General features: G+C 40.5%; 1 protein-coding gene across 4 annotated transcripts in view; it reads right to left on the bottom strand.

The window, feature by feature from the left end:
- Window positions 1-1,570: 1,570 nt before the first annotated feature.
- amotl1 (angiomotin like 1) overlaps window positions 1,571-27,578 on the bottom strand; it is a 148,013-nt gene continuing 122,005 nt past the window's right edge. For 3 of the 4 annotated variants that reach the window (XM_078545779.1, XM_078545781.1, XM_078545782.1), the window contains 6 exons: window positions 21,154-21,303; window positions 17,054-17,244; window positions 13,193-13,318; window positions 10,870-11,135; window positions 8,550-8,798; window positions 1,571-7,192 (listed from right to left, as the gene is read on the bottom strand). In XM_078545779.1, the coding sequence (XP_078401905.1) occupies window positions 7,086-7,192; window positions 8,550-8,798; window positions 10,870-11,135; window positions 13,193-13,318; window positions 17,054-17,244; window positions 21,154-21,303 (1,089 nt within the window). In that variant the 3' untranslated portion in view covers window positions 1,571-7,085. The remainder of the gene's footprint in view (window positions 7,193-8,549; window positions 8,799-10,869; window positions 11,136-13,192; window positions 13,319-17,053; window positions 17,245-21,153; window positions 21,304-27,578) is intronic. The other variant, XM_078545780.1, reaches the window with a different exon arrangement.

Genomic DNA, 27,578 nt, shown 5'->3' with positions numbered 1-27,578 from the left:
AAGTGAGTTTAGATAATGGATTTGTTGAGAAAGTTAAAGACCAACTGAGCCAAACACACATACAACCTTCTCTATGGTTTATTAACTGTGTGCCTGGAAATGAAAGGGTATTAACTTATTAGGATAAATTAAAGCTTGGGTAACCAATCTTTAGGAATTTAGAATCTCAAAACTGTTAGAGCTCAAAGGAGGCCGTTCAGCCTCTTGTGCCAGCACCAGCTCTGTGCAGGATCAATTTACCTAGTGCCACTCCTCCACCTTCTCCCCGTATCCCTGCACATTCTTCCTTTTCAAATAGCAATCAAATTCCCTCATGAATGCCTTCATTGAATCTGTCTCCAACCATACTCTCAGGCAGTGCATTCCAGATCTGAACCACTCGCTGTATGAAAACATTTTTCATGTCGGCATTGCTTCTTTTGCCAATTACCTTAAATCTGTGCCCTCTTGTTCTCGATCCTTCCACCAATGGGAACAGTTTTTCCCTAGCTACTCTGTCCAGTCCTCTCAAGAATTTGAATATCTCTATCAAATCTCCTATAAACCTTCCCTGCTCCAAAGAAAACAGTCCCAACTTCTCCAATCTACTTAATTGAAGTTCCTCATCCCCGAGACGATTCTCATGAATCTTTTCTGCACTCTCTCAAATGCCTTCACATCTTTCATAAAGTGTGGCACCCAGAACTGGACCCAATACTCCAGCTGAGGCTGAGCCAGTGTTTTGTACAAGTTTAACATAACTTCCTTACTTTTATACTCAGCTGTGGCTCAGTTCATAGCACCCTCGCCTTTGAATCAGAGGGTTGTGGGTTCATGTCCCACTCCCGGAAAACAAGAACTGTGATTGTACTCAAAAGAGTTGCAATCTGTGACTGTTGATAACTCGAAAGAATTTTATACTCTATTAAAAAAAATACTCTATTAATAAAGCCTAGGATGCTTATATGCTTTATTAACCTCTCTCTCAACTTGTCTTGCCACCTTCAATGACTTATGCAAACATACCCCCAGGACTCTTTGCTCCTGCACCCCTTTAGAATTATATTGTTTTATATTGCCTCTCCACGTTCTTCCTACCAAAATGAATCACTTCACACTTCTCTGCACTAAATTTCATCTGCCACTTCCCCACCCATTCCACCAATCTATCCAGGTCCTTATGAAGTTCTACACTATCCTCCTCACACTTCACTATGCTTCCAAGTTTTGTATCATCTGTAAATTTTGAATTGTGTCCTGTACACCAAGATCTAGTCATTAATATATATATCAGGAAGAGCAAGGATCCCAACACTGACTCCTGGGGAACTCCACTGCAAATCTTCCTCCAATCCAAAAAACATCCATTAACCACCACTGTTTCCTGTCGCTCCTGTCAATTAATTGAAACTACTGCAAGGAATAATTTCATTAAAACAATTGGAAACTAATCCTTCTAAATGAGTTTTTAGAAGAAAAGGTTGAAAGTTTACCAAAATATTTCTCAGTGAATGAAGTAATAATAATCAACTTGTACTGGAGATTGTAATCTTTCCAGCATGAAATTGCCTTTAAGAAATATTACAATGTATTGTATATTATGTTTTTATTATGTACAATAAGCAAATGTTCAAAAATGAAGCAAGAAAGACAAAAAAAAAGACACTTTGGTTAACAAATAGCTTTGTGACGTTAAGTCCTTTTTCCCCCAATGATGACTGTACGAAAACATATCCTTGATATAATCAGCTACCTGTACAGCACTGGCCAGCCATTGCCTTTCTCCTCTGTGACAATAGGTTTGTTCACAACTGTACCAATTAATACAAACATTTTTACACAAGTCAGCCAAAAATAAAACAAAGTGCTGTCTGGAATGAACTCAGCAAACAATTAGAAAGTAAACATCAGCAAGTGTATAATATGATGGCCAAAATCAGGTTTCTGGAAAATGTTGTACTTTTCCTCAATAGGAAGGTTACTAAAAAAACATCTAAAACAGGTACTATGTAATTGTGAAATGTTATGAAAATTGTTGAGGTTTGCATGCCAGCGTTTTATTTGGTCAATAGGCTTCACCCAGTTGCCCAAGTTGAATTTTGCATACTGAATTTAATGGCTGTGGTGTTGGCCCTGTCCACCAACCAGAAAACCAGGGGCTACCCCACCCTGCTCAAAAGCCCCACGCAATTACATACCCATTAGACAATTAACTTTGCCAGCAGGGTTCAGGAGGGTTGGGGAAGTGGGGACTCCATGGGCTACAGGGTGTCCAATTGGAAGCTCCCCCTCAACCCAAGCTTACAAGGAGGTTGCCCATTTTTACCGGGTGTCCTCCCCATGTAGCATACGCACCCCGCTCCTCCACCCACTCAGGATAGTGGTAGCAGGTTGAGGCCCTTAAGTGGCCATTAAATTGGCTTCTGGCCATTCTCGAACTTCCCTGCCCCTGACTGAATTGGAAGGAGTCATGAAGATGATGGGCACTCCACCCCCTGCCATCCCTCCTGAGATAAATGGAAAGTTTTCAAACCATTTTGGGACCATATAGTCTGGAGTTTCCTATTGATTCACCCAGTTTACAAATATAAATGGTGCCTCTTCAGACATCAGTAAATGTGCACCATATGAAGCTACCCCAGATTTGATATGCTGCATGTCCATCATCTTACACAGGTGGAAGGATGCTGACAACAAATGTAAATAGGGTAGATAAAAGCAAAATACTACAGATGCTGGAAATCTGAAATAAAAACAGAAAATGCTGGAAAAACTCAGCAGGTCTGACAGCATCAGAGAGAAACAGAGTTAACATCTGAAGAAGGGTCATACAGACTTGAAACGTTAACTCTGTTTCTCTCTCCACAGATGCTGTCAGACCTGCTGAGTTTTTCCAGCATTTTCTGTAAATAGGGTAGACCTGATCAGTAAAACCAGACACATCTATTTTTGCCAAATCTCCAAATATTTTGCAACATGCAATTTCCAGGGAATGCTACTTGGCTAAGTGGCCAACTCAGGCTGGTAGGATCTTTATTGAAATAAAAATTTGGGGGTGCGGATGTCTCCCGGTGTTACGGTGCACACATCATTCCTAAACGTTCAGGCATTGAACATTTGCTCAATAAACAAGCATTGCTAAGTGATAGCAGGAATATGGTAGGAAGGTTTTGGAAATGGGACTGTTATGTTAAAGTTCCTCATTTCTGAACCACAGCTTTTTTGTTGGGTCTTATGTTTTTATTAGCCGACACACTGATTATTTGAATTTGAATTTTGTCCCAACAGTGGTACCTTGGGCTTCCTTTTTAAAAAAATTGTTTGTTGCTTTGTCATATCCCCTTCCCCACACAGCCCGTCTGTTATATAAAGGCTGCCAATAGTATTTTGAGTCTTTACAAACACTTTCCCAAATTTCGTCACCTACTGAAAATCCAACTTGATTGTTATCACCAGTTTAAATTTAATTTAACATATGATTTTCCACTCCCACCCCCAGTATGCTCCAAGTACACTTCAAATTTGCTCCTTTAACTGAATAATCAATTGTATTTACCTTGGAAAATTGAGTGAAAGTAGTATACCTTCAATCATGGAAATGTAAAACTCGTTTGTGACCAATAACTGCACCTATTTCAGGAAAACTAGGTCTATGCCTTTTCACATACACAATGATTGCTGTTGGTATGTGTGGTCAAAGACTATACCAATATGGTAGAGGCTGATGGAACCATAAAATAATTTGGCTTTATGTAAAGAAATAAAAATCATAGTACAATCTCCAAATCTACAAGCCAATCAAATTACAGTAAATATACCAGGTGACTATGAGCTTTTCAGTTAAAGAAGATCCAGCGCAATAAAATATATATTGCTGTTCACTGATTGAAAACGGATACAGTTCTTGATATGTAAAAATACTTAAACCTGTGTGTTCTGGTAGTCCATAATGTTGTTCAAAAAATTGTTTGAAGACATATTAACATTGGGAATTAAACAGTTTCCTACTTCAGTTTCTTATTACCCTTTCTACCCCCATCATGTATAGTAGGAGTGGCCAAATATACTGAATCTTAGGGCCACATAAATAATCTCCAGACATTCGAGGTCCACAAGACACAGACAACCCTTACTATTGCACACACTTATGAGCCTTCCCTCCCCACTCACTCATTCCCTCCTCCTACTTCACCCTCCACCTGCACGTGGATTAAACATTTTGAAATTTCTCCACCTTGCCCGGATGTGGGAAAAAGGCAGCTGTCAGGGCCCAAACCCCAGGCCCCAATTCTCAGCCTCCACCACTCCACCCCTACCTCCTCAGCTCCGCTCCCAGCTTCCACCCTGTCCCAGCTCTCCGTTCTCCTCTGGCTCTGCTTTCACCCAGTCTGGCGGCATCAACTCTTGAGGCAGGGGCTGCACCAGGCAGCCAATCCATTGCAGGAAGGCCCTCTGCAGGCTGCACATGGGGGCAGCAGCTACTGGGGCCTTGGCCTCTGCATCACCGAGTCACAGAAATTGGGCTGGACCTGTCACGTTACAGTTGGGCTGGTGGATGCAGCAGCTATGTATGCCCAGTCAGGGCCCCGCCCAATCCCTCACAATGATCCAGATTAATCTCCCCGCCTTAACAACTTCCCCACTTTATTTGTAAAGCTTTATCTATGAAAGAGCCCATGTGGCTTGTGCGCCACAGTTTGGCCTCCCCTGATATACAGCATGTCCAGATATACAGTTTCCTCTACACTGCCCTAACAACATGCCTTAGAACTAACTTCAAAGTACCAGTACTGCACCACTATGTCCCATTTCCAGTCATCCTTGCAGTTTTCTGAATAAACTGCAGATATACAGTTAGATTCTCAATTGTTACTTAGACACAGATATCATGAACTAACTCAATAACCTAGAAACACTTATCACGTAAGACTTGACAGAATGTTTAACCATTATTTCAAGTAGTAGCAGCCTTCCACAGGCTTGCTGCTTTGAGACTGGACTAAATAACTAACACGAGAGATTGAAGGTTAAATGGGTTTCAGTAATACCCATTCAACTTCATTTTAAAATTCTCTGATCTCTGTAATTTGTTTAAGTTAATATTTTCACTGGTCATCAACCACTGCCTGGAATCTCTTCAGGAGTTTTTCCAATTTCCCATTGTTACTTCAGCAGAAAATCAAAGGAAGCTCTGGAGAAACAGCATCAATGGCTGTTGAGGTCGTTTCTTCAAGGTTTCCACCAATTTTCTGCCAAGCTACGGCCAGGGATTGGAGATAATCCTGGGAAAATTCTATCACCATGTACTTTATTAAAAATTTGTTTTCATTTTAATTATCTTTTAACTATCCCAATTTGCCGAGATCTTTATCTTTGGGTTAAAACATAATAATCACACTCTCAACTAAATAATGGCTTTAAACAAAAAATCTAATGGGGCACTTAGTTCTGCAACTACTACTGTTTCTGCAAACTGAAGAAGTGCTGAATCCTTTTGGGTCTACACTTTGAGATTCTATTTAAATAGGTGCAGCTAGACCAGGCCAGAGAACTTGTGTTCAGCCTACTTTCTTCTCAGCTGGATCTGGGAATAGCAATTGAGGTTCCAAAACAGGCAGGTTTTCACTAGATGGATGGTCAGATGCACAATATAAGCATGAACTTTTTGGTACATATTGTAAAATTCTGCACAGATCCAGAGAACAACAAACTACAACCTGATGCAAATTGATCTAAAGAACATCTGGCCATACTTTGTAAGTCACCATAAGGTATGCTATCTAATGTAGTTCTGAATTTTAACAGAATCTGCCTCTTAAATATGGTGCAATCTTACCAATATGTCTGCAGAACAAGTGGTTCACTTGTGCCCAAGTTTGCTGCAAGTGTGGTCATCTGTTTTTATACCAACAGGGAGTAATTGGACCCTGGGAAAATCTAACTGACAATATTAGTCACTTTAACCTGTATGTATAGAAAATATAATCCTGACTTTTACTGTTTGTCAATAATATTTAAACTTAACATTACAACTACTAAATGCCTAAAGCAATCCAGTGTTTGTACATAAAATAATCTTTCACCTCTTTTGATAATATTTTAATTAATCAGAATTAGTGAGATTAATCATTCACTATGCCACAGTGTAAATGCTGTTGTAATCTGCAAACCTATAGTGATTGTCAGTTATACAGTGATGGGCAGTGCCAATGACAGAGTTATTTATGAGCAGGGTGTGGCTTTAATTTCTGGTACCCTGTATTTTTATTTTTCTGCTTTTGCTTTAGTTGCCTTTGATTGTGGTATGTGTAACAAAAATACACTGTAGACATTTCTATTAGATTATTATAGTATATCCCAGAAAGCCTGCTTTTAAAATGCCACATCATCCATTATTTCAGTAGTGACCTTTCCTCTAATTGGTGTTTAATAAAATACATTTGCTGAGTTTAGAATTCACAGAAAGCAGGACTCAACCTTATGCAGCATACTCTTTAGATTTACACCAGCAAAATTCCGAAGTAGACAGAAAGCAGATTTACACTATGCAATAGTGGCAGATTGTGCTTTTCATCTGCCTTTTTATATCCAATAGTTACACAATTGAATTGTCTATTGAAAAGCAATAAAGGTGCTACTTTATACTGTGTACTGTGTACACATGGTCATTGTTTTCAGCAGAAGTGCAAAAGAGCCAAAAGAACACTGATCCACTTCTATATGAATAGAAGATAAGTGCATAGATATACCGTTATGAGACAGAGTATTCAGGATGCTGTGCTCTTAGCTCGTATCTTTAAGATTACAGGTCCATCAAATACGTTCCAAAACAAAAACATTGACCGTATCCTTTCTATCTCATCTGTCCATCTTCCTCTTTGCTCTGTACGTTCTCAACTTATTTACATCATGTTCCACTCAGCATATAGCTAGATACAAAATCCTTCCCACAGTTCCTCAGAGACAAATGCATCTACTTCCAAACAGCTTGTCGTCTTATTTTAAAACAGTTCCTCAACTTCTGAAGATCCATACTCTTTTTGATTCTCCGGCCTTTAGTGCAAGCTACGATCATCCATGGGCTGAGCAGCAGCAACATCCTGTTCTTAAATGAGGATTTCTACCACATCATCATCAAAGTCAGGTTTTTGGAAGGAATAGCTGCCTCTTCCTTTGTTTTCATGTGATTTGATATGAACGATGGCAGCATCTGCTAAAGAGGCAGAAATATTAGAATGAACCAGTTATTTGGGATAGGTAACTTCTTTAAGGAGGTTCCTAAGTTTAAAGAGCTGCTGCCTTCACAAAAAGTATTTTGAAAATTTTTATTATTCCTTGTTTTGAATACATTATATAAACATGCAATTGCATCAAAATATATCATTGCATCAATTATATATAACATTGCTGTCTTGAAAATTCTCAACTCTTCTAGATCTCCAAATAAAAAAGGTTCTCAAACACTTTTTATAAAACTATTTCCAGCATATTAATCTATTAAATAATTACTTCCAGGACAATATAATTAATGGCAAATAATCTCTTAAGATATTACAACTGACCTCTATTGTTACTCTCTTTAATTTTTTGCTCTCCCATCTTCTCCTTAAAATGATGAATGCCAATCTGGGGTCTAACGGTACAAATCCACTTGTTCCGAAGCTTTACTCGTGTCCATTATACACGTGAGTGTGTAAATGGTTATTCAATTGTGGTAAACATAATTTCTGAACTGAATACTGTCCTCACCTAACATTCACAGAGGCACATTTCTAGCAGAGAATTACTGAATCCCAAATGAATTATCTCTTCTCGAACTCAGTTTTACGATGTCTAGTTCTACCAACCTGACTACAGCTCCAGTTATCATCAGCTATCTCAGCAGACGTAAGAGTTGAATGTCATTATCCATCCTGCTTTTTTTGACTGTTGCATTTAAAAACAGTTTCACACTTGTTAGCTGGACATACTCCATGCTTACACATATACACAAAGCCTTCTTTAATATTGCTACTCCCACCTATCAGGTTTTGCACTGGGCAAAGGATAGTAGTCAATTCCCACCCACATCTACTTTCCAATAAGTTTCCCTGAACAAAAGCAGTCCAAATACTGAGGCTAATAACAGTGCTTCAAACACTACCTTAGAGCAACTAATTCAGCACAGAGAAAGGACCACATTTGAGATTTGCCTGGTCTCTATCTATGCATGTTGTAGCTAACTTCCAAGTCTCTGGAGTCAGTTCATGATTGCTATCTACCCTTAAAAGGAATGTTAAATCAGAGGTAATGTGCTGAGTCGTGGACTACTTTTAATGGTGAAGTACTCCATGATTCTGAGTAGTAATTATATAGCAAATGACAGTTATGAATTTTAATTTATCCTGTTAAGTCTAGTAGATCATCCTTAAATGATCTCCCAACACTAACACCCACTATATTCACCAGTTTGAGTGACATTGCTCTTTAAGAAGCATAAGTATCAGAACACTTTGCTTTGTACATTTCAGGGATGGAACCTCAAATCAACTTTATTAAAAGCCAACTTTACAATGAGCAGTACAATTTACCTATTTTTTCTGCACTGCCTCGTGCTGATTTCGGTCTCACAATGGGACTGCTGATGGGAGTTGTGCTGAGCCTTCTTCTTCCATGGATTGGGGCACTACTTGGACGGACCAGTTCAGGACTTTTATCTGTCTGAGTACTGTTATCCTTACTGCCAGTTTTAATATGTGTAGAAACCACTGGGATTGAAGGTGCAGTCATTTGAAGTGAGGCGCGCAAAGATTCCTGATTGTCTTTATTTTGAAGCAATCCTGTGAAATGCAACCAGATTAAGAGTTGAGTGTTTAGAAGCTTTATAGGTTTGCATATTTCAATCTGGTCCCACATAAATACAGAAAACTTGGTTGTGTAACAGATTCACCTCAGACTAAAATCTCAACAGAAACAGAAATAGGGTAAAATGGTGAAGTTCACATGTGAACACTTAATGAACTACATTAGTGTACTGTACTTTTATGAAACTCCTCACCCAATTAAAACTTTTCTGCTGCTCCTCTCAGCAAATGGCAGCCAATACCATAACAAACAAAACAGGTTCTGAATACATTTTTAGTAAGTGCAAATCTTTTTTGTGTAGTACACTAGTGAGTAAACCTTCCCTTTATAGCTTCGATCATTGCTCTTGCAAATGTAACCACAGTAGGCAGCATCAATGAAATAAACATTGCTTTATATGGATTTATAAAAAAAACTGTATGATACACAAGAACACAAAATAGCAGCAATAAATATACAAGATTTCAAAATATAATATTGCAAAACTTGGTGGAAGGAGATTCCCTCTATTTTTTGTAGCAAAACCATAAATGCATTTGGAAAAAATCCTTTTACAAATGGCAGAGGAAATTTCCTCCTTGGTGTTTTTAGGGTGCTGAATGATAGATTTATGTTACTCCAAATTGGGTTGTCTGCCACTGAGTTTTACTAAATGTCAGAGTTCACTTTCATAGTAGCTGATAAAAGATGGCTAAATTGGTTAATATACCGGTGTGGTATTAAGCAATCTGGACCAAAAGAAATGCAGGTTCAATCCCTGGTCTGTACTAAGTTAACTGATCATGGCTGATTCTACTAGTTTTTCCTGACTAGCGATCCGAAGACCCTTTCCATACGTGTAGAATGTGTGGGCTTAATTGTCCACTGAGGGCAGGATTGGGCTCAGCTACAAATAAGCTGCCAGCACTCCATCTCAGCTCTCAGAACTGGAACTGCCATTTAATGAAGAGGTGCAGAGTGCCCAGCACCAGTGAAACTGTCTCAGTATGACTCACTGGTTTCAGGAAAGTTGGGCAGAAAACTGGGAAAAGTACTCAAATATGGCACATAACGAGATGCACAAAGTAAAATGAAAAACAAAAACGGTTGGCACCAATTCTCTTGTTTCTCAGGGACACCTAACTTAATTTTGAAATGAAACAGTGGCCATTATTTTGGGTCCGTCATCAAGAACATTTTGCAAGGCTGGTAAGGTTCAATAAAGTTATTTCTAGTCAACAGGTTTCAGAAATGTATTAGAAGAGGACACAATAGAAATGTGATGACATAAAGGACAATGTGGGATAAAAGCCCAACTTCTTCTGCTATCCAACTCCAGCTAATTGCTTCTCTGAAGAAGGCTGTAGGGGGAGAGGCAACAACTTAAAAATAGTAAGTAAAATGAAAAAAATAGGTAAGAAACCTTAAATCATGCTGTTTCTCCAACTGAAAACTATTATTGTAATGGTGTCATTTTCAGAAGTCTCAGTGGGACATAATAATGTAGTGTTGTCACTGGGAGTTAACTAGTGGGTGTGTGAAAATATAACGCCACATTCAGAGAAGCAGTTCAAAAACATCTCTAGGCAGTATATTTATAGCCTTATGGAGGGATTTTAACTCCCTCCATTCACTGGATGTTCACAAGATCCTGAAGCAATTTTAACAGCTTACCATGCGAGTGTTCACTGTGGAGGCTTTGCTCAGTAAAAGCAGCAAGGTCAAGAGAAAAAAGCCCCAAAAGGTAGGTGTTAGAATTATTTTTTGTGGGGTCAAGAGCAGCAAGAGTATCGTGCAGGCTCCACAAGAATAATGTGGGCCAGTGGCCCAGGCCCCCACCACTACTGTCCCCCAGTTATATAACAGCAGGGCGAAAGACAGATACTTTCAGGCCCATCACTAGAGTCAGGAGCAACATGAGGTGTCAAGTTAAGAATATAACATTAACAGCATAGTGGCATTATTTTCCCACAGTATATCTGTGAAATAACTAAATTGGTTTTGTAATAATATTTTTCTTTCTCAGTCACAATGAGTGTATTATGTAATGATTAGTATGATGCTTACCCACACTTCCCTTCCAGCCCTTTTCCTCCTTTTTTCCTTCTATTATCTGAGAATTGCTCAGGGATGCTTGGCGAGAATGTAGTCCAGTGCTTCCAGATATAGAGGAGATTGACCTGCCAGGCCTTAGGGATCCGGGCTCAGTTTTCCCTGGTTCCTTTCGCGAACGCTGCTGGAGTACTTTTATCATGGCATCTTTCTCTATAAGCTGTGCATGAAGGTTTTTTATTCTATTAGAGATGCAGTTGAAGCCTGTAACTTCTCCCACCCTGTTAGAAATAAAATTGTTTTATTTATTAAATATTCTAATTTGAAAAGATTCCAGTTCCCACTCATTGATTTCCACATTCAGTGATGAGCTGTTTTTGTCCCTTACCCATTTCTCGCCTGAAGCTACTGACTTGTACTTAGGTAATTCAATAGGTACTGAAAACTCACCATTCTTCATATCTGGGCATTGACAGGATATGTCAATAGGCTATTTAACCATCTGGTGCATCACAACTTTCAATTAAAAACTCATTGGAATCATAAATTACTTTATATAGACCTCTTCCTGCATACCACACTCTCTAATGTTTTGCACATTCTTTTGTCTTTTGTACATCACCGAACCTTCCTGCTGATGCTTATTTTTAATCTTTATTTTCTACTAAGCAGTTTGCAACACAATTAACTCATTCCCTCTGTGATTGGTATGGCTGATAGTTACCTCCATTCTATTGCTCCGTGTTTTTCCAACCTCATTAAAACATCCTTCAGTCCTCAGTTCTGATGAATGTATACACCAAAGATGTCATAGTTTGGCCTTTTCTCTTCACAAATGCAGTTTGACCTGCTATTTATTTCTAGCACTTGCATTTTTTGTTGAGATTTTCAGCATTTGCAGTCCGTTTTCTTTTGATTTTTATATAGCCCTGAATTAGTATCTGAATTTACCCATCTCTACCTCTGATAAACCCCAGCTAAAAAATATGGACCAATCATACAATAAGCCAGTTCATTTGATATTTGTAATAATTCATAATGCTCATTGGGCGTGGCAAGTAAAACACTGGTTTACATAAATTGTCCGACTTGACCGCAGAGTTCAAACTCATGAAAAAAGCAATTCCTCTTAGAATATTCCATGTGCAAAATGCAACTGGATGATCATTTGAAAACTACATTTTTTTAAAACTCATGTAAACTACCTTTCAGACTGTCTGGGCTCTGTTCCCACTTTGCAGTGTGTGCAGTCAAAGCCATTGCACATGCACAAAGCGCTCTCTGCCATGGTGACAAACTAACTTGGTTAGGCATGTACAGCGTGTGCCTCACCTACCAAAAACATCACCAGTTGACGCAGACTCAGAATAAAACACTGACCGTCATTTAGAAATTTATTCACCTACATTCTATGTTTACTGATCAAATAAATGAGAAACAGGAGGGCTATTCCACCCATTTTATCTCATCCATTCAGAAAATAGCACAGTCCCTCCATCACTGTCTCTTAAACAGCTCCTGGGATTTTGCTTCCATAACCATACCTGGAAGTTAATTTTACTGCCGCTAATTCTAGATCTTAGCTTAAACCCGTCTTTTGCTAATTTGAACCTGTGCCTCCTTGTTTTACTTTCAGGCTCAATATCTGCTCTTCCTGTCCATTTTTACTATCCTAGACGCCTTAATTATGTTACTATCAAAATAACTCCATTATAATTGCTTTATATCAGGAAAGGATTGGCAGGCTGGGTCTCTTTTCTCATGAAAAAGGGTTTAGGGTTGACATAATAGAGGTCTTTAAAATTATGAAAGGCTTTGATAGAGCGGATAGAGAGGGAATGATTCTTATTGTGGGAAGAGCATAACTAGAGGCCATCAGTACAAGGTAGTCACCAAGAAATCTAAGGAATTCAGAAGAAACTTCTTTATCCAGGGAGTGTTAAGAATGTGGAGCTCACTACCACAGGGAATGATTGAAGCGAATAGTATAAATGCATTTAAGGGGAATCTAGACAAACATTTGAGGGAGAAGGGAATAGATGGTTGCAATGGTAGATTTATATGAGAAAAGATGGGAAGATGCTCAAGTAGAGCATAGACACCAGCATGGCTGAAAGGCCTGTTTCTGTGCCATATATCCTACATAATTAATCACTGTTGCTGGAATGTTCTGTGAATTAATGGAAATTGTTGGGATCATTGCAATTTTCTTTACAATGGTGATTAACTAGTACATTAATAACAATTAGCCCCATCACCAGAAAAAAAACCTTCTAAGGATAATCTTGTACGAGTGACAAAAGGTGCAGTTTCTCATGCATTAGTGGGCGAGATGTACCCGTGCTCTGAATCTTGGTATCTTTGATTTGATTGCATTTGCTCCTCTTCCTCCTTCCAGTTTCGTGCTTCCAGTGAACTGTCATTGTAGCTGCTATTTGGAGAGTGATTTATTATATTGGTGTCCCTGATAACATAAGAAAAAATAATTTCAGTTTTTCCAGTTGTTCAATTATCCTTTTGCCCATGTCAATGGTCGACTGCCTTTTTACATAAAGCATAGAAACTACTAAATGAATACAAGACAACATTGTATAGATAGGCACAGATAGATAGATAAACACAGATAGGTAGATAGATAAACACAGATAGATAGATAAACATAGCATAGATATAATAGAAAAGTAGGATTTAATTAAATGCACTATCTTAACATAAATGGAATGCTGAAGCCACAACTGTTAATGTAAAAAGTTATATATTAACATGTAAAACAGCAATTTCAATGCAGTAGGAAAATTAGATGAGTATATAACCACCAGCTTATCCACTACCCCCTTTTTGCACCTCCACCAAATTTGAATTTCGCCCTGGGATTATAAAGAAAAGAACACTCGCAACTGAGGCCTTGCAGGATCTGCAGCTGGCATTCACCTCTCCTCTCGAGGTTTTTGTCAATCATTTAAAAAAACAAGGACATTATTGATTGCTTTTCCCAATTCTGAAAATGGTCTCTATCTAAAACATTAATTCGTCAGCTCTCTTTTCAAATGATGAAGTACCTACTGTAAATCCATCAGTTTGTTTTGTTTCAGGCTTTCAACATAGGCTAAGTTGCAAGGGGAACAATGCTCGTGAGATTCCACTTATAGCAAGTGTAAAACTCTGATTAAATCAGTGCTTGGTGGTACAGAACTTGAAAATTGCTGAAAAGAGAGACATGTTGCTCAAACCTTTCATCTTGCACTCATCAGAACAAATGGAAGAATGCCAAATTTCAAATGATCACAACAATTTATACTACAGGAGGAAAGTTGCTGACTGGTTGACAAGTTGACTCTGATTAGCCGAGGTGTTGCCATGGAGAAAGCAATGGGGAATTATCAGCTCCCAAAGCTACTGGGTAATTCAAAATATAGGCCTTGGCCATATTCCTTTTGTTTGCAGAGAATGGGTCCCTGCATATGAATGCAAGTCACTTCTAGCAAGTGTAAATGACCCATGTTATGAGCTCAACTGATTATCATAAATTGGTTGTTAGTGTTGCTATTAGCACACTCAGGATTGTTCAGCAAGTGTTTCCCAATCACAGAGTCATGTCTAACAGCAGACATTTTGCTTTGGGTTTTGCAAGTGCAGGCTGGTTGTGTATGGTCTATAATCTGCCTATTACCAAAAAAATGCTGTTTGATTCAATCAGCCAACCATTGAGGCTTAAGGCCTATGTACCTGGCATTGCATTTGCACTGAAATTCATACATGACATTGCTCAATTGCATGGTAGGCATAATGTCTTTTTGGACTGACGGCAGCATCCTGTTAGTGGAAAATACTGCTCGCGTAGCCACTGCATTGTAGCAGGGTGAAACAGCTTGCTAATTCTGCTGTTCAAATTTTTGAGATACTGTGTCTTCCCAGGGTAATTTCAAGTAGACCAGATGGGAGGCTGGCTGGAGGCAGCATCAGGGATGCAGTTCTCCAAGCAGTCTTTGAGCCCTCTCTACCTGCGCTGCTCTAGCATCAGGATTCCCCCTTCAGCATGGTGACCTGGCTGCAATGACGTTTTTTTTTAAGATTTAAAAAGTTGGAGAGAAGACAACTCCATTTTGGGGCTCCTCTTCCTCATTTACCTGGAACAGCATCATGCTTCCAAACTGGAGAGCTTCCTATTGGCTCCTCCAGCTTCGAGAGCCTACCCCTCTGCCCTTAATTGGATGGAGAGCCTGCCCTCTGGCCATTAATAGGCTGATTCAGGGAAAATGAAAGATCAGTGACCGTCTCCCACATAGTGCAAACGTCTGACCCCATTGGTGCCTGACGGCGGGGGTCCTGAAACCCGCAGGCAAAATTCTCCCCCATGTTGTGGTCTGATTTCACAGGTGTTAGTCATCCTTGGGTACCTCACTGAAGCAACGTCATTCATGTGTAAGCCTTGATAATGAACATTGGCAAGTTATTCACTCAAGAGGCACTGCATTTGTGTTCAATTTAATACTTGAGCAATGTCTATATAGATGCCTTCCAGCATGGGATGCTGAATAATGAATGGGAATAGGAACTATAGCCAACTTTTCCTTTCCTAATTCAGGGAACACCAAGGCAAATTGTAGAGTCACAGCCAAGATTAGCTAATTGGACACAGACTGGGGATTAAGCGGGAACTTCTCTTTGGTATATTTAAGAACTTGCCCATTACATTGTTAGGCTCGATCACCTTTGGTGCAAAATTCCAAACATGGCATCATGTGGGTTCTATACATATCCAAAACTCTGTCAGCCAATAGCAGATGACATAACGATCAAATCACCACAGTAATTTATCACTTATCAAACATTCACATTTTATTTTTTTCAAGGCAATAAATTCTGTCTTACATTTATCCACACCTAATTTTCTTCCTCTCTGTAAAATTTTCTTCAATCTCTGTAAAGCAAACTTGCAGATGGCGATGTGGGAAAAGCACCCTGCAATGCTAAGGCATTGTGACACGGTGTAATAGCAAGAGACTATATTCCCATAACATCCTTCATGATCAATTCCCAATTTTAGCCACACTGTCAAAGTGAAGGTGCCAAGTGGAGCCTAGAAGTTTCTGGGACGGAACGGGAAAATTTGGAGAGCTGTTGACTTTTAACAGCTCTCCAAATTTTTTTGTCCCACCCGTGACGATGCCTGCCAGTGTTGGGGCCGGAAAATCCCACCCTCTCTCAGAGAAAAGAGGAGAAAGAAACTAGAGGAGCAGACAGCAGATCACTGGACCTCCTTCTCAGTCAAGAATGGTACACTTGTAATTAGAGCAGAAAGGGAGAAACTATGAAATAAGGTAGATTCTGACAAGGTATCTTATTCATTATAAACATACATGGGAAAATCCCAGGATTTTTGCTGCAAGATAGCCCCTTGTGTTTGAGGACTTGGAAAATCTGCTCTCTAGTATCCAGAAGCACCACAATTGACCAGTGATACTGGTTATTAAAACTGAGTCATTAGCTGGCATATTTTTAGTTGGCTGTTCTTAAAGCCAATGGACTGAAGCAGTCCATGTCCATATGCAGCAAGGCCTGGACGACATTCAGGCTTTGATTGATAAGTGACAAGTAACATTCGCATCATACAAGTGCCAGGCAATGCCCATCTCCAATAAGAGAGAATATAACCACCTCCCCTTGACGTTCGATGGCATTAACATCGATGCATCCCCCACTATTAACATCCTGGGGGGTTACTATTGACCAGAAACTGAACTGGACAAGCCACATAAATACAGTGGCTACAACAGCAGGTCAGAGGCTGGGAATGCTGTGGTGAATAATTCACCTCTTGACTCCCCAAAGCCTGCCCACCATCTACAAGGCACAAATTAGGAGTGTAATGGAATATTCTCCACTTGCCTGGATGACAACACTCAAAAAGCTCAACACTAGCCAGGACAAAGCAGCCCACTTGACTGGCACCCAATCCACTACCTTAAACATTCACTCTCTCTGCTGTCGTCACACAGTAGCAGCAGTGTGTACCATCTACAAGATGCACTGCAGCAATTCGCCAAAGCTCCTTCAAAGCACCTTCCAAACCCACGACCTCTACCACCTACAGGACAATAAATACTGGCCAATCCAGTGACGCCCACATCCTGTGAATGAATAAATAAAAAAGATTGCCCTGCTCCAAGACCCACTGTACATACTACTTGATCATTACCTCTGAGCAGCGGCTGTAGCAGCAGCGTCCATGGCAAAATGACGCATTGCCCTTTCTTCCAAATACTTCTGCTCCCACTTTGTCATGTCAGCCTCCAGGGCCAGGATTCGTTCTTCCTTTTCCCGTAATAACTCCATCAATGCTGGTGCATTGTACTCGGGAACGTTAGCCATTAGAGGGCCACCATGTCGCTGTGAGGGAAAATAATTGCTTGGAGTAAAAGAAAAGTCTATTTCATCAACTCCAGGTAGAATAGAAGAGTTTCCCTAACAGAAGATTTTTTTTTATCTGGCATCAGATAACCTACAACCTGTAGCCAGTGTCATACCTACATGACTGGCTGGGTCAACTATGGAAGCTGAAAAGTAATGTGCGCTAAATAATCAATTATAATTCATGCAAATTGCAGGATATTTACATTCCAATTTATGGCTCCAATGTTCATATATCTTCCCTAACCTGGAAGAATGTTAAAGTCAGCCACTGTTAGACTCCTGCAAACTCACCAACAATAATCTTCACCTCTTATTTCCTCAGATCTTGAACAGTTTCCCTCTCTTTCTCTGGCTGTACAGGTAATACGCTAGTGGCACGTGTAATTCTGTGTAAGGAATATATTGCCTGGTGTGAAGAGGCTACTGAGCAAGAACTGCAGAACTTGCCTGACTGGGGTAGCTGAAAACTACTGGAATGGAGCTTGATAGTTGTCTGCTTTTAGCTCTTTATTTAAATCATTTTCTTTCGAATACTGCCCAGTTACGTTGAGATAAACTATTTGTGTCATATTCCAAAGTTCCAATGAAATCTGGAAATAAGATGGTGTCAGAGTGTACTTGAGTGAACGGAGGTGTGACTCTGTAGGGTCCCCTGATAAAATGAGCAGTTAGCTGGAGACCTGCTCTCTGCCATTAACCTCACAGTTCTTCTTATTGATTATGAAAAATAACTAGCCTACTTCTGTTTTTGTTCAAAACGGAATTCCACACATTGAGGCCAGTCAAGGCTGGGGTTAAGACTGAGACTGCCTAAATGGAAGTTCAACTGGACCAGAAGTGTGAAAGAGAATAGATGGAAGATCTGTTGCACAGCCAGATATTAATGAGTATGTCATATTTCTGCATTGTTTGATAGAAATGTTCAAGTTCAGTTATATAGAGGAATACACATAGTACTATGAGAGAATAGGGAAGGTACTAAGAGGCTCAACTGCCAGGGTACAGCCACAATAGACAATTGTTTAAGACTAAAAACTTCTTCACCCAGAGGGTGGTGGGTGTTTGGAATTCGCTGCCTGGTTTGGTGGTGGTGTTGGAGGCAGAAACACACAATTCTTTCAAAAGGATCCTGGATCTGCATCTGAAGTGCTGTAACCAGCAAGGCTACGGACCAGCTGCTGGAAGGTGGGATTAAAACGGCCAACTAGCTTTTTTTTCAGTCAGCACAGACACGATGGGCTGAATGGCCTCTTTCTATGCCTTAACTTTTCTATGGTTCTACTTGGAATCATGATTATAACTTTAGAGACATATTCCTGACCGTACTCGCATCCAGTGAGGTTCCACAGCGGTACCGTAGCCTCACAATATCTGCCATCAAACATTATTACAAATTTGTGCTCCTAGTACAATTTTGTTCGCAAGATAGAAAATCTAAAGTCCACTGATCCCCACGTCTGAAACCCCAATATGCAATCCCAGTGGGAAAAATACTATACAAAAAGGGAAAATTTGTAAAATACAGCCTGTAATTCTGAACTGTAGAGTTTTCATTAGCCAAGTAACTGGAAACTGATCTAAATGAGTTGTGATGTTCTTCAATAGCAAATCAACACTTTCAAAAATAAAAGCGAACATATATTCAAAGCTACTTGCACTATTTTTGATGATTTACTACAGGATGATTAGTTACAAAAATGATCATCTGGGCCACAAATATTGCTAAGGATCTGAATCTTTATGGTGCTAGTTTTTTAGACTATACACAACCGGATGCCTCACCCACCAGGAGCATCTTAAGATGAATGGGTGGAAAATTGCATAGAGTACTGAGATTTCTCAATATTCAACCCCAGCAAGCAAGCTCTCAAAGAGTATTTAAAATTTCCAGCCTCAGTAGGGTACATAAAATCAGAGAACTTTACAGCACAGAAGGCTATTTGGCTTATCACACCTGTGCTGGCTCTTTGCTGGAGCAATCTAAGTCTAATAGCCTCTTACCTAATCTCTGCCCATAGGTCTCTATTTTCCTCTGCTTTAAATGTATCTGCTTTTCCCTTAAATGATGCACTGGTCAATATCTCAATTACATGCTGCGGTGAAATGTTCCATGCTGCAACAACCCTTTTTGTAAAGACATTTCTCCTAACTTCTCCCTTTTAAATTGATGACTCGCTCTGTTGCTGACTCCCCAACCAGAGGAACTAGTCTTTCCCTCTACTGAACCTATTAAAATCCTTTAGATTTTAAAAAATAAACTTCTATTAAGCTTCCTTTTTGTCTTGGTCCAGTGTCCTTTTCTTAAAAATTGAAACTAGTTTTCTAAATTTAATTAGAGAATTGTTCAATTAAGCCCCACATAGATTGAAGCCAAACAGTGAACTAGGTGATTTCAGCCAATGGATCTACCAGTTAGCCTGCCATGGCTGTGAGAATAAATGCACAATATTATATAGCGCTGAATACCACAGAGCAGAAAGATCCAAAGTTTAATGCCAAGTCTATTTCTGTTCTTGATCTCAAAGGGCAGTGGTTATGACACTGAATGACTGCTGGCTTCTTGAGACAGGAAACAGAAAAAGTCATCCAGGGATGCTGTTGTTGATTGCTATTCAGTGATCCAGATAGCACACGGCAAACAGAGTTATATAATTTTACAAAAGAAGTTGTTTCAACTCATGCCTGTGCTGTATATTCCACTTCCTTGCCCTTTCCTCACGATCCTTTTCTCTTTCAAGCCTTTACCCACTTGGCTTTTAATTCTGTTTTCTCATCACTTCTGGTGGGGTATCCTATACCCTAACAACCCTCTGCATGAAAAATTCTCCCAACCTCTCCCGCTGTTCTTTGTTGTGCAATCTTAAACTTATGTCCTCTCATAACCAACTCACTGAATATTGAAAATAGTTTCTCCCTGACTTAACTCAACAAAATGCTCCAGGATTTTGAAAGCCTTAATCAGTCTCCTCTTAATGTTCTCTGCTAGGATAGAAAGAGCCCCAGTTTCTTTAATCTCTCCTCATAACTAAAAACTTTGATGCCTGGTGTCACTTTTGTGAATCTCTTTTGTACCTTCTCCATACGCCTTAACACCCTTCCTATAGGGAACCCAAAACTGTTTAGAAAATCTTGGCTGGGGGGTGGGTGGGCAGACCTGCAATTTCTGACATGTGCTCCTATCAGGTGAAGCTCTATGGCAGGAGTGCAACTGTGTATAATTGCAGAGTGTACAGACCAGCAGTATTTACACAGAATATTACAGCCAAATATTTATTTTCTTCAAAATAATAATTCAAAAACTGTTTCGCATAGTTTCTTTACAGAGTCTCTTCCAATTCTGACATCTTGCACACCCCTAATTATAACCGTTCCACCATTGCTAGTTTTGCTTACGGATGCTTTGGCCCTAAGCTCTGGAATTTCCTCCCTAAACCTCTCAGCCTCTTTGCCTCTCTCTTCTTCTAAGATGTTCCTTAAAACCTACTACTTTGACCAAGCTTTTGGTCATCTGTCCTAATATCTCCTACTGTGGCTCAGTGTCAAAATTTTGCTTGATAACATTGTTCTAAAGTGCCTTGGGACATTTTGCAGTGTTAAATGAGCTTAATAAATACATGTTTTTATTGTCTGTGATGTGATTGCAATGGTTTCAATGTGATCCAAACAGGCTAGAAAGCTTACACATTCAACATTGGTATTGAACAGAAAATCCTCAAACTGACAGAGGTGACTAACATAGGAAAAAGGTGACAATTTAAGGATATCTTAAATTTAAGTGATTATTAACCTATCAATCCTTGCATATTGTGCAATTAAAATTGTACACTTTGAAGTTTGGCGTGACGGTTTTCCTGACACAAAATGATGTCTGAATTCAGCAGGTACCTGTTGCACTCGGAGAGATTCCAGCTCTCGCTCCAGCCGAGTGCGCAGCCTTCGTTCCATCTGCTCCCGCTTTTCACAGGCTGCTTGCAGCTGTGTCAAGGCGTGCTGCAGCTTCTCCACCCTCTCCACATACACTTGTTTCTTCCTCAACTGACAACAGAAAGTAAACATCAGCCCAATGGATACACCGAGCTAGAAAATAACTCACGCTTCATCTCACAAATTTACCCTGTCACAGATCAACCAGTACACCTCAGAACAGGCAGTCTAGTTTCCCTTACTCCATATCCAAGCAATAACACTTGGTATCAGATGTCAAACTAAGAGCATGAATGCTGAAAACTGGGGACAGAATCATTCAGAGGGGCTGGGGGTCATGGCCACTGTCTGCAGAGCCAGTGAGACCTTTGCATCGCCTCTTTTAGAGTGGGCTTGCCACATCTTGTGCCACTCTGGCACTCAAAATGCCACTGGCAAGCATTCCCCCAGAACCATGGACCCCAGAGGTGGAAGTCATGCCCGCTGAGCTTTTCGTTACTCAGCAGCGTCAGCGGGGAGGTGGTGGCTGTTGCCAGTATTACACTCACCCAAGGCACAGGTGAGTGATGGCGTTGGAGAGGGGTATCATGGGAAGGGTCGACAGTGAGAGCAGAGAGTGATTTCCAGCAAACAACCCCCTCCCCTTTCTAATACCAGTTCCTCAATCAGGAATTCAGTGCCTTTAAACAAGGGACCCCACCCCCACCCCAAAAAACCCCAGAAGCCCACAAGCAAATACGTCAGGCTTCGTTTGTCGTGCTCCCCACATGATGAGCCCCCCCACCCCTGCCACAGCTGGCAGCAGGATGTGGCCCTAATTGCCCACTTAAGGGCCTCAATTGGGGGCAGGATGGAAAGTCCATCAAGGGGCCTTCCCCACCATGGACATAATTGGGGTGGAGGCAGGAGGGTGGCTACAATCCTGCCAATCAAATGCCCCCTGCCACCAACCTCACCACAGGGGGAAGGCACAGGATTCCATCCAGGGTTTATTTCCACAACATTTATCAAACTAAATGACTGTGCTCGGTTGCGAAGATATTGAAAAAATTATTCAACATGATACAAGTGACAATGTGTTCTCAGTACAAATAGATAGAATTAGAATGTTCCAGTCAGCATTTTTAGCTTTGCAAGAAGAGCATTTGTTTTAAAATTTATATACTATTGAAAATTGCCCCCTGGGCAAATTTGGGCTGCCCTGTTTGTTGCGTGTACCTGACGGACTACATTCAGGAAAACCAGGTCTGCACGTGGCCTAACTAGGTGGTAAAGGGACTGCTACAAGCTGTCATCAAAAAGGTAAGTGTTTAAAAAAAATATTCGAATGTGGAGCTAGGAGAAGCAGGCTATCTTTCATTTTAACCACATTCTACATTTAAACCACAGTCAACTGCCAGCCACTTCTCAACCCCATCTCAAACATCTAATCAACCCTTCTCCTAGTTCATCCCCTCCTAATTTCTTCCCCTAAAGCATCCACCTGAAAGCCTCTGCTGGCAATGCAAAGGCCTGAATTGACAAGCCTTTCATCAGCAAGCTGCCTGGGGATACCCACCTATCACAGGCCCTCTATCGAGCTCTACCTGTCCCACCCCCCTCTACCAGCTTATATTTCACCTCATTTCTCTATTTTCTTGGTTCTGATGAAGAGTCATACGGACTTGAAATGTCAACTGTGTTCCTCTCCGCAGATGCTGTCAGACCTGCTGAGTTTTTCCAGCTATTTTTGTTTTTGTTTCAGATTTCCAGCATCCGCAGTATTTTGCTTTTATCTAGGTGTCTGAGCTTGCCTGTCTAATGTTAATGGGGCCCAGACCTGATACTGGGTGGGCCTGGGGACCACCCAACCCAGGACAAGCCTAATTTCTAGGCCTCAGGCTTGAAATGAACACTCAAATGTTAAATGGGTTTGAAAAGACCTTTCATTATGACAAATTTAGATAAAAGATCAGAATTTCAATATTTCTTTGATAGAATGAAACATTATCTATGTTTTTTGTCAATTGTACTCTCTATAAATATTTGTGAATGCTTTCGATAGAAGCTAAAATTCTGAGAGGCTTAAAACCCAGGGCAGAGAGTGTGGAGGTTAGTTGACCCAATTTAGGACATTCATGATTTTCCAGTGTTTAAAGTTAACCACAGGAGAATCAGGAACACCACAAATTAGATGCAAAAGTTACCCCATCACACATTAATGTAATGCTTCTGGAACTGACTTCATAATTATCTTGAGGAGATAGTCTTGAAGAACAAGGCCAGATTCCCAAAAGAGCTCTGTATAAATTCCCTCCTTCAATCTGCAAGAAGCAAATGTTAACAACTTGGCTGAGTAGTCATTATTTGCTACAACTTCTTGAGGCAATTATTCATTAAATACTCAGTTAGTTAACAAACCAGGTCACTTTCAATTTAGTATTGCTCAATGAGATAACAAATTTGTTAATTTTTACTTCACAATACCAGTACATCAACCGAAGAAATAACTGAAGCAGCTAGTCCAGCACAGGACATCCTCTGGCAGATGTTGGAGTTAAAGAAACCACAACAGATACTGTATAAACTAAGTGTTTTGCAGAGCAGTGGTCCATTTATTCTATGTTCTTGCTTGATCCAGGATTTATAGCTGCTTATAACTGGTTCAAGACATAGCTTGCAGTGCACAATACTGTTTCAATTTTCTCTTTTGTAAAATGCTCCCTTCAGGGACTTACAGACAGCAGAAGGGTTAAATCAAACATTGTATTCCCACTTGTGGAATAAGACATGGAACAAACCAAATCAGACACTACGTGGTAAGCTCAGTTTAGCCACTGAAATTTTATGGACTCATTTATAAATACTATTTTTATTTAGTTCATTTAACTCTTCTAAATTGGTAAATTATTTGTTTTGTTCCCCCCTTTCCTCAAATGTCCTTCTCCCTCCTCCTTAACATGTTGTGTTGGCATATTAATCCACTTCAGTCCCTCACCCCACACAATTTTTCATGTATGAACACAAATATCAGGGCCCTGAATTTCTGAGGGGGTTGTCCTCAATTCCTGCTGCAACTTCATTGATAGACTGATAGAAAGCTTGTTGAAATGGCATAAGTCTCCATTTTCAGCTGTTTATGTCATTTTACAGGGGTTCCATTGATCTCCAGTGAAGTTACAGCAGAATTGGAAAAATGCTTGTGGAAATTCAGGGCACAGTTACTGGGTCAAGCTGCTTCTTCAGGCATCCTTAATGGACAGCTGGAACAGGCATTAGGCCCCTTATATATCTGAAGGATGGCCCTGTTTAGGCCTCCTCTGTGAAACTGAATTTCAAAGAGTGGAGCACACCATTGCACTTGAGGAAAAACTGTCCAACCATTTGTATTATGTACAAGACGACTGGTTTTACGTTCTGTTGAAAGTTTTTATCATAGAATCAAGAACAGTTACAGTACAGAAAGTGGCCTTTCAGCCCATTATGTTTTGTCAGTTCTTTGCAAGAGCAAGTCAGCAAACCACTCCTCCACCGACAGGGTAATCAACTCTGGACGAAAAGAAAAGGACACTTCACCTTGGGCAGTGCGAGCGAGAGGATGCAGGGAGGAGGTTGCTGACAAAACAGAGATTTGGGGAGGGGGGAGGCTGCTGCTAATATCACAGGAGCAGGGAGTGGTGGGGCGGGGAGGGAGTGCACACTCACAAGTCTAGGTCATTTATACATGCCACAAACAGCAGTTGTCCTAGTATTGACCCTGAGGAACCCCACAGAATACCTTCCCCAGTTCAGGACACAGCCATTGACCACTACCGTTCACCACTATTTCCTGTCACTCAGCCTACTTTGTATCCATGCCGCCATTGCCTGTTTTATTCCGTGGGCTTTAACTTTGCTGGCAAAGTTATTTTATGGCACTTTATCTAATACATTTTAGAAGTCCATAAATACCATACCAACTGCATTACTCTCATCAATCCTCTTTGTTACGTCATAAAAAAAACTCAAGTGAGTTAATTAAACTTGATTTGTTTTTAACAAATCCGTGCTGGCTTTCATTCATTAATGCACATTTGTCCAAGTGACTTTTTATAAATTTATGCTTTCACAGGACGTTTGCATTTCTGGCTAGCATTCATTGCCCATCCCTAATTGCCCTCAAGAAGGTGGTGGTGAGATGCCTTCTTGAACCACTGCAGTTCACATGGTGCCGGTACACCCACAGTGCTGTTAAAAAGGGAGTTCGAGGATTTTTGACCCAGCGACAGTGAAGGAACAGCGATATATTTCCAAGATAGGATGGTGCGTGCCTTGGAGGGAATTTGCAGGTGGTGGTGTTCCCATGCAGCTGCTGCCCTTTTGCTTCTAGGTGGTAGAGGTCACAGGTTTGGAAGGTACTGTCGAAGGAGCCTTGGTGAGTTACTGCAGTGCATCTTGCAGATGGTACACACTGCTGCGACTGTGCATTGGTGGTAGAGGGAGTGAATGTTTAAGGTGGTGGATGGAATGCCAATGATGCGGGCTACTTTGTCCTGGATGATGTGGAGCTACTCGAGTACTTTTGGAGCTACTCTCATCTAGGCAAGTGGAGAGTATTCCATCACACTCCTGACTTGTGCCTTGTAAATGGTGGACAGGCTTTAGGGCAAGTTTAGGGAATGTCATCAAAAGGCAAGTTACTCTCAGCCTCTGACCTGCTCTTGGGGCCACAGTATTTATATAGCCGGTCCAGTTCAGTTTCAGATCAATGATAGCCCCCAGGATGTTGCTAGTATGGCATTCGTCAATGGTAATGCTGTTGAATGTCAAGGGGCAATGGTTAGATTTTCAATTGTTGGAGATGGTCATTGCCTGGCACTTGCATGGCATGAATATTACTTGCTACTTAACAGCCCAAGCCTGAATGTTGTCCAGGTCTTGCTGCATATGGACACGGACTACTGCAGTGAATGTTGTGCAATCATCAGCAACCATCCTCACTTCTGACCTTATGATGGAGAGAAGGCCATTGATGAAGCAGCTGGAGATGGTTGGACCTAGGACACTACCCTGAAGAACTCCTGCAGCAAAGATGACTGATCTCCAACAACTACAACCATCTTGCTTTGTGCTACATATGACAACAGTGGAGAGTTTTCCCCGATTCCCATTGACTCCAGTTTTGCTAGGACTCCTTGATGCCACACTCGGTCAAATGCTGCCTTAATGTCAAGGGCAATCACTCATCTCATCTCTTGACTTCAGCTTTTTTGACCATGTTTGGACCAAGGCTATAATGAAATCAGGTTTGGAGTGGCCCTGGTGGAACCTAAACTGAACATCAGTGAGCAGCTTATTGCTGAGTAAGTGCCGTTTGATAGCAATCTTGATGACTCCTTCCATCGCTTTGCTGATGATCAAGACTCTTAATTGAGAACTGGTTTAACCTTTCCAAAAGCTTTCTCACTACCAAGGTTAAACTCACATGTCTGTAGTTGCTGGCCTTATCATTATATCCTTTCTTGAACAAAGGTATAAGATTTACAAGTCTGCAGTCCCTTTACATTACCTATGTACCTAAGGAGGATTGGAAGATTACGACCAATGCCTCTGCAATTTCCATCCTTTCTTCCCTCAATATCCTCAGAGGCACTTGTTGGACCCAGTGCCCTGGTTTGTTGGGGACAAAGGGTCCAGGTTGCATGTTTGTTTTGGGGTGACCGAGTTGTGCCAAGACAGAGAAGATCAGTAGACCATTCTTAGAAGAAACACATTCTGTTTATTTACAAAAGGAACTCAGCCGCTACACTTGTATGCTTACAACTCAAAACTCTGTCTTTACTCTTCAGACAAGTTCAAGATCACTGACTACAGAGGTAGCCCATGATACTCTGCTATTGGGTATCAGGATCGTGATCTTACATTATAACATTTGTCTTAAAGGTATATTACACATCAGATTACTACATTCCTCTCCCTTTTCTCAAATATATTTTACAATTTTTGTTAAAATATCTAATTATTCACACATCAATAATTTACAAAGGCAGTCCTTCTGGTGGTTTTATGCGTGTAGAATGTCTCAACTCTACAGCTTCTGATGTTTGATCCAGGCCCACTCTCATTGTAGTCGCCTGAGCATCTGGTTCTGCAGCAGGTACCTGCAAATCTGTTTCTTTGACTCTTTCAGGTAGTCAGCCCTTCAAACACATCTGTACCTAACTTGAGTTCTTTCAACAGGAGACGTTGACTCAGTCATGAATACTGGTGGAATCATTCCTGGGCATTTTGTTTCTCCTCTTCTTATATGATCCACATGTCTCCGTATGACTCGACTTCCACTTTCACGTGGTAGGAAAGAGATCCCGTTACAGCACTTATTTCACCAAACAACCATGTTGGTCCCTCTAAAATTTTTTCACAAGTAC

This window comes from Cetorhinus maximus, chromosome 7 (assembly GCF_964194155.1).
Source record: "Cetorhinus maximus chromosome 7, sCetMax3.hap1.1, whole genome shotgun sequence".
Taxonomy (NCBI): domain Eukaryota; kingdom Metazoa; phylum Chordata; class Chondrichthyes; order Lamniformes; family Cetorhinidae; genus Cetorhinus; species Cetorhinus maximus.
This window is presented reverse-complemented; position numbering and strand designations above follow the sequence as displayed.